General features: G+C 39.7%; 1 protein-coding gene across 1 annotated transcript; it reads left to right on the top strand.

Moving 5' to 3' along the window:
* The first annotated feature begins 2,226 nt into the window (after positions 1-2,226).
* On the top strand, positions 2,227-4,638 carry LOC115772999 (transmembrane protein 151B-like). Its single transcript, XM_030719488.1, has 2 exons — positions 2,227-2,337; positions 3,314-4,638. Exons 1-2 carry the CDS (start codon positions 2,260-2,262, stop codon positions 4,442-4,444), a joined length of 1,209 nt encoding a protein of 402 aa, XP_030575348.1. The 5' UTR covers positions 2,227-2,259; the 3' UTR covers positions 4,445-4,638.
* The last annotated feature ends 2,827 nt before the right edge of the window (positions 4,639-7,465 follow it).

Genomic DNA, 7,465 nt, shown 5'->3' with positions numbered 1-7,465 from the left:
CTTATTTTAAAAGCTACAATTTCAGATTTGTCAATAATCTGAATATTTTGAGTGTTTCTCCTCAAAATGTTTGAAATATTCCACAAGTTATTTGTTCAGTTGTAGCATGAAAGTAACAAAGGGCGAAGAACCATAAGTCCAACATCCCTTAACTTTTAAAGTTTTCTGACATTACTGACAAAAAAAAATATTTTATTGGAAGAAGCAAAGAAGGATTGTCTAAATAAATGTAATTTTGTTTGAAGATTTTCATTTCAATGCTCAGTTATACTCACGCAGAGTCATACCCCCAATAAGGAAACAATGCACTGTAGTTAAGCTACATTTTAGCTGCACATTTAGTCATTTACACACAACACAACCCTTTAAAGGTGGCGCACCGGTTAGCACTGTTGTCTCATGTGAAGAAGGTCCTGGGTTTGAATCCAGCTTGGGGCCTTTCTGTGTGGATGCTCCAGCTTCCTCCCACAGTCCAAAAACATGTAGCTGGTGGTTCCAATTTGACTGTAGGTGTGAATGGTTGCCTGTCTCCATGTGTCCAGGGTTTACCCCACATCTCACCCTGTGGCAGCTGGACTAGACTCCTGCCCAACCCCACCAAACCTGTACTATACAAACAGAAGAAAATGGATGAACAACATTTCAAAAAGGATCCATGGTTTTCCAACATGCTGCTGAACTGATGCACTTCCCTGCGTTTCAGTAAACATTAATTAAAACCAAACAGCTGAACTTTACTCGATGGTCTGAGACTTTGAATGAGTTTCTCAGAAGTTTTCTTTCTTTACTCGTTTAAATGAAACGGTTGCAGCTGTAACAGTAGTAATTTCCCTTTGGGATCAATAAAGTATTCTGACTGACTGACTGACTGACTGACTTTTGTATTTTTTAAGTTGCAAGTTTAATTGTTACCCAGAATGTGCTACGATTTTGATATTCGATGGGGTCTCTTTCACGTGTGAACAGGTGTGTTTTTTGAAAACATTTTGTAATAATTTCTAGATTCATAGATGCTATAAACTGCATCTTTTATTATACAGGGGTTACGTACATTTTCAGCAGTAGATTTTATGCTTTATGCTTTCTGGAAACTTTTGCTCCCTTCTTTTACAATATTATAAAACAACATTTGTAATGTCAATGGTGGAATTCATGTTTAAAATTAAACAAGCAAATCAGTAATAAAAATGCTGTAACTTTTTACCTTTTCTCTGTACCTTACTGCTCAACAGGAAAACTTCCATGATTCTCCAAACTTCCACACTACTCTAAGTTCTCCCTGATTTCCCTAAGAGAAACTCAGCTCTGGCTCCTCTCACCTGCTGGGGCAGCCAATTAAAAACAAATCAGCTAATAGGAGGAGGATGCAAAACAGCTTGTTCCAGACAGAGAATGAACTGAGGGGCTGCACCAAGGCCCAGTATCGGATAAATTAGAATCTTTTTGACTGCAAGACCTTGCCCCACCTTATCATGTGACATATTAAGGTCGCCTGAAGTCAGGTGTGAGTTGGGGTTGAGGCACTTGGCAAGGGTCCTCAAGACTGCATTGTAGGTGGCTGACAGTGGCATAAGCACCACCTCTGTTCAGTGATCATTCACAGATGGCCTCTTCTCATCTGTGATCTTTTCCCAGGCTCATGAGATGACACACATGATTAATAGTGACATGACATGTTGAACCAGCTGATCAGATGCCAAGTGTCACCAGAATACTGTTAAGTGAAAAATATCAGCAGTTCCACTGTTGATAATCAGTGGAACTGCACATTTCATGAGTCGCTTTAGGTCGGACTTTCCCTTTAAGTGATTTATGCAACAACATCTCCCGGTACATCTACCTCAGTCAGCACCATGGACAGCGACCCCGCCAGCTCTCCGCGCACCGCCGCCGCTGCCTCATGCGCACCCAGCGGGCCCCGGGGGCCAGGGCATGCTCCTTCTGTAACGACGACCAGCTAATACTGCAAATCTCCCATCATGTTACTGCGGCACTGACAGCTAAACCATAGAAAGCGGGATGCGGGATTTCCTGTAGAAACACCCCCGCTTATTGTTTTTCTTTTCTTAACCCACATCTCAGCCAGTCGGAAGATAAAGATGCTCTTATTTTGGCTTTCACCGATCAACGCGTCGCCTCTAAATGCCTCTCAATGATAACAGATGTGACAAGTCTCTTTTGAGGGACGCTGCGGAGCAAAGGTGGTGAAATTTCTCTTCCTCCACGCCCTGTCTTTACTACCAGTAGCTGCCCAGCACCATGTCTCCTCCAGCATCGGCTGCGACAGCGAGTGAAAACGGCACCGACACTATTTTCGAGGAGGACACCAGAGAGGAGGTAGAATTTTCTGGCATCCTTTTTGGCACAGCAAATGCCTTTTGTTACGGCCTGTGTGTTGCGGAGCTTTAACGTATCCATGTACGTGCTGTGCCGGCTGCAAAACGCTGCAGGCGGATAATCTGACAGGTGTCATCGGTGTGAAGTTGGACAGTGGGGTGGTGATGCAGTGATGAGTGGGTTATGTTTTAATACAATTCTGTATTCAATCCTTCTGTTTATTTAGTTTTTCCATTTAATTTCCATTTCATTTATTAATTAGTTTATTTTTATCATTTATTTTTTATTTGTATTAAGTAATAATTTTCTCCCATTTTCTTTCTCTATTCTCGTTATTGTAAATACAGAAAACGAAACAAATAAGAGTAAATGCAGAGGAAAATACCAATCAATAAATAGATGCTTAAAAACTATTTTATTTGTTAAGGATGAAAGTATAATAAAAAGTGAATCCTAACAGTGAGAACAGCATAAAAAGCTGAAAACATACCAATTCAATATAAATAATTAATGTCAGATTAAATAATTAATGCTTACATTTATTTTTAATATAATTTGTGGTGTGTTTAATGGCATAATAACTTTTTAACAAAATCATTCTTTTTTATTACTATTCTTGATTTTGATTATTTTGGTCCTCCATAGATTAAAGCTTGGCTCTACAGCTCCATCACTCTGAAAAAATATTTGGTGCAGTCTGAAGTCTCAGTTCCTCGTCTGTTGCTCAATATGTTTGCTGGTTTATGGATGTTAAAGCCAAAATGAAAATGCAAACTATGTTCTTTAAAAAACAAGCATATTCAGTGTCCAGAGTTGTGTAATGCAGGCTGGATTTGTTCCACAGGAACTGAGGACAGGTGTTCTAAATGGATCATGAGATTGTTGTTTATTAATGTTAAGAGGTCAGATGGTGATAAAATATATCCTAAGCCATTTTTTAAACTCTTCCTCTTATGTTTGTGGTTTCACCTGACAGCAAAGACCGCTGAAGCAATCTCTGAGCAAGTCCTTATGTCGAGAGCGCTTCTGGAAATGCCTCCTTCTATCCCTCCTGATGTATGGCTGCATGGGAGCCATGGTTTGGTGTCACGTCACCAAAGTGACCCGCTTCACCTTTGACAGTGCCTTCAAAGGGAAATCCAAGATGTACCATGACAGCCCCTGCTCTGATGGCTACATCTACATCCCACTGGCTCTACTGGGCATGCTCTATTTAGTGTACCTGTTGGAGTGTTGGCACTGTCATGTGAAGAATGAACTACTGCACAAAATGGATGTGGAAGGCACCTACGAGTACATCAAGAAGATGCAGCAGGCTCAACCCTGCATCTGGTGGAAGGCCATCAGCTACCACTATGTCCGTCGAACTCGACAGGTCACGCGCTACCGCCGTTATACTTGCACCCAGATTTACCACGAGCGTCTTGAGACCCATGTGGCAGAAGCAGAATTTGACTACAGCCATTGTGGCGTCAAAGATGTTTCCAAACAGCTGCTGGGCTTGGAGAAATGTGTACTCACTAAGCTGCGCTTCACCAAGTGCTTCAGTTTTGCCAATGTGGAGTCAGAGAATTCTTACCTTACGCAAAGAGCGAGGTTTTTCACAGACAATGAGGGCCTGGATGACTACATGGAAGCCAGGGAGGACATGAACCTGAAGAACATTGACCTGAAGGAGTATGTCTTGGTGCTCTGTGACCCAGAGCACCACCCCTGGTATCTGTCCCACTATGTCTTCTGGTTTGCCTCCTTCCTCACATTCTCCTGGCCTCTCAGAGTCTTCACAGAGTATCGCACTGCATATGTCCACTACCGTGTTGAGAAGGTCTTTGGGCACGATTACCGCCCTGTGTCGCCATGTGTTGATCGACGATACTGGTGTCGTATCCCTCGAGTTAAAACCACTGACGTTACAGAACTAGAGTGGCACATTTGCTCCAACCAGCAGCTGCTTACTCAGAGGCTGGCCTCATGGATCTGGCCCAGTGACCGTCCAGCTTCAGCGAGATTCATCAGAACTGTGAGTGCTGCCACAGAGTCATCATCTGATCCTCAGTGTTCTCTAGAAGCGCCCTCAGCATCTGTACTGGTGCCAACTTTCCTTTAAGAGTTCCCATCATCACCAGAAAAAGAGACCCTGGAAACAGTAGGAAATAGTGTGGAATTTCACACAGCGGGGTCGTCAGGGAGGAGCGGCTCCAAAGGTGAAGATTTTGTTGCAGTTTCGTCTCCGTCAAGTATCTTTTCCTGTGACTTCTTTTTCTTTAACCTTCAGGTGACCTGTATGGAGTCATTGATGACCCAAGCCTTATATTTATGTGCCTTTGTGATATTTTTGATCACAGAAATATTTCTTGCCATGATTCTGTCAGTCTTATTATTTTAATGTTACAGGCTTTGTTTTGGGTTTTTTTGGTTTTTTTTTGGGGGGGGGGTTATAATCTGCATTTTTTGTTTGTTTGTCTTTTGGTAATTATTCCATAATATTTCACATTTCAGTAATCTGAGTAATTTGAGTGTTTCTGCACAAAACAAAATATTCAGATTTAGTTTGAAACAGAAACCTGGAAATAACAAAAGATGAAAAAAAACCTCCTGACTGTGACGACTTCACTGTAATTTGTTGCTGATCAGCATATTATGGACTCACCAATTTATGTATATTTCAGTGTTAAAATGATACCAGCACACTGTAATACATAGTTTGCTTAAACATAAGTAATATTTTTGTACCGTTATTGAAACAGAGAAAAGTTGTTTTGTGAGAAGCAACAAAGAAAGACTGTCTGAATAAATTTTATTTTGTTTGTGCTATTTTCCTTTTAAACTCCTTTTTGCCTTGAAAATGGTAATGGACTGGTCATTTGAGGGTTAAAATGAAGACAGTTTTACTAAAGAGTGATAACAACAATGCACTGCAATGTTGTTATCAGTGCATTAACTGCACATTTGAACTTCACATTTAGTCATTTACAAACACAACACTCCAGAATGAGCCATAAGATTTTCCAACATGCCGCTGAACTGATGCCCTTCGCTGTGTTTCAGTAAAAACAAATTCAAACCAAAGAGCTGAGTGAGCAACTTTACTCGATGCTCTGAGACTTTAAACGAGTTTCTCAGAAGTTTTTTTTTGTTTCATTTTTATTGTAAGTTGTTAGTTTAATTGTGACCAAGAATGTGATATAATTCTGATGTTTGATGGAGTCTCTTTCATGTATCCCATTTATGTGAAAAGATGTGCTTTTAAGTAATAACTGCAACATTAAATGTACTTCACTTCATGTCTGACACATGACTCACATATAGGATGAGCTGTACTTATAAAACTCTTTATAAGACTTAAAAAAAATAAGAGTAACACACATTTTCATGCAGTAGGTTTTATGCTTGATGGTCTCTGGAAACTTTTGCTCCCTTGTTCACCACATTTAGTAAATGCTTATCAAGGTCTTTGAAAATGTTTACATATTGTATAACATATGTAACATTAGTAATGTGTCTGATGGTACTCATATTTAAATTTAAATATGTAAATTATTAATAAAAAATGATTTAATTTTTTACCTTTTCTCTTTGGTGGCTCCAGAATAGGACAGAGGAACAGATGTAGAATAAGAAAAGAAAAGAAAAGAAAAAATAAAGGCACCAGTCAAATGGGGAAAATAAATAAATAAATACTACATAAAATAAATTGAACAATGCTGATCATACAAAAAAGCAACAAAAGCTACAAGTTGAATTTATTTTCAAAGAATGTGCTACATCTCAGACTTTACAGGCCTCAGTTAGCATTTTAAATGTTAAAGTTCATAACAGAAATTTTAGACTGAACAAACCCAAGTCTGGTGATGACTTGGGCTTGTTTTGCATCCACAGGACCCGGGCAACCTGTAGTCATTGAGTCTGTCTGACAGCTAATGCTTGGCCCAGATTGGGTCATCAATATCCAATGATCCCAATTTGCACCTCTACAACAGAAAGTCTGAAAAAGAAAAGAATCAACGTGTTGCAGATTCAACCAGATTAAAATGCTTTGGTGGGCCCTAAAGAGGGCTGTGCAGAAATGAATGCTCCCAAACCTCAATGAGCTGTAACAATGACATAAAGAAGAGTAGGCCAAAATTCTTCCACAATAATGTGAGAGACCGATACAGTCACACAGAAAACAATTACTTCAAGTTATTGCTGCTAAATGTGATTCTACAAGCTACTGAATCATGGGGTGGACTGCAGGGAGTCCTGCAAAAATGAACAAATATATATTACTGATTCATTTATATTTGTGTGTGTGTGTGTGTGTGTGAACAACAAATAAATCCAGAGGTTTGTTTCTTGGCAGAAGACTCTAAATCCACTTCTTCCATATAGACATAGTTGAGATGGGAAAAATCACCTTTGACTGAACTGGACACATTGAAAATAATGAAAGAACACAGAAAAAATTAGAAATTTGCCATTTCTGGGAATTAAGGATGTGAGTAGGTTCATCTACATTCATACATATGTGCCATATATAACAGTGTCTCTGCTTCTATCCCTGCATTGTGTTTTTAACTGTTTGTGTGTAAATGGGAATGAAAGCATGTTGGTTTATGTGGATAAAGTCTGCAGTTTTTTTTAATGCGTCTGTTTAATCAAGATGCTTTCAAAGCCCCTGTAAGAGCCACTTTGTTTATTTCTTTGTATTTTATGCATTTGGACACTAGAGGGCACTCATCTTGAGTTACTGCTGTTCTGTTACATGTTGGCTGGCGGATCTTTTAGCATAATTGTAAAGTCATTATGTCAAAATCTCCATTTGAGTTAATATAAAACCAGATTCAATAAATCTGAGCTGATCGTGGTATATCAAGTATCAATAGATCAGTTGTGGTATATCAATAAACAAAATGACAGTGTTGGGGGGCTCAGGTAATTCCTTCTTCTTGGCATTAATTCCCCACCCTTAACAATCTCTCTCTCACAGAGGACTGAAGAAGCAGGAGCACACTGAAACTGAAGTTCAGATGTGTACAGGTGAGAATCCAGGTGCCTCTGATTATGCCGCTGTAACAGTGGATCAGACCAGTGATGAGTCGGGCGTGAACGATCCGGCACTAAGAGCCGGCTCTTTGATTGCCTGTCA

Source organism: Archocentrus centrarchus, chromosome 22 (genome assembly GCF_007364275.1).
Source record: "Archocentrus centrarchus isolate MPI-CPG fArcCen1 chromosome 22, fArcCen1, whole genome shotgun sequence".
NCBI lineage: Eukaryota > Metazoa > Chordata > Actinopteri > Cichliformes > Cichlidae > Archocentrus > Archocentrus centrarchus.
The sequence above is the reverse complement of the archived record's forward strand: the minus strand, read 5'-3'. Positions and strand labels throughout refer to the sequence as shown.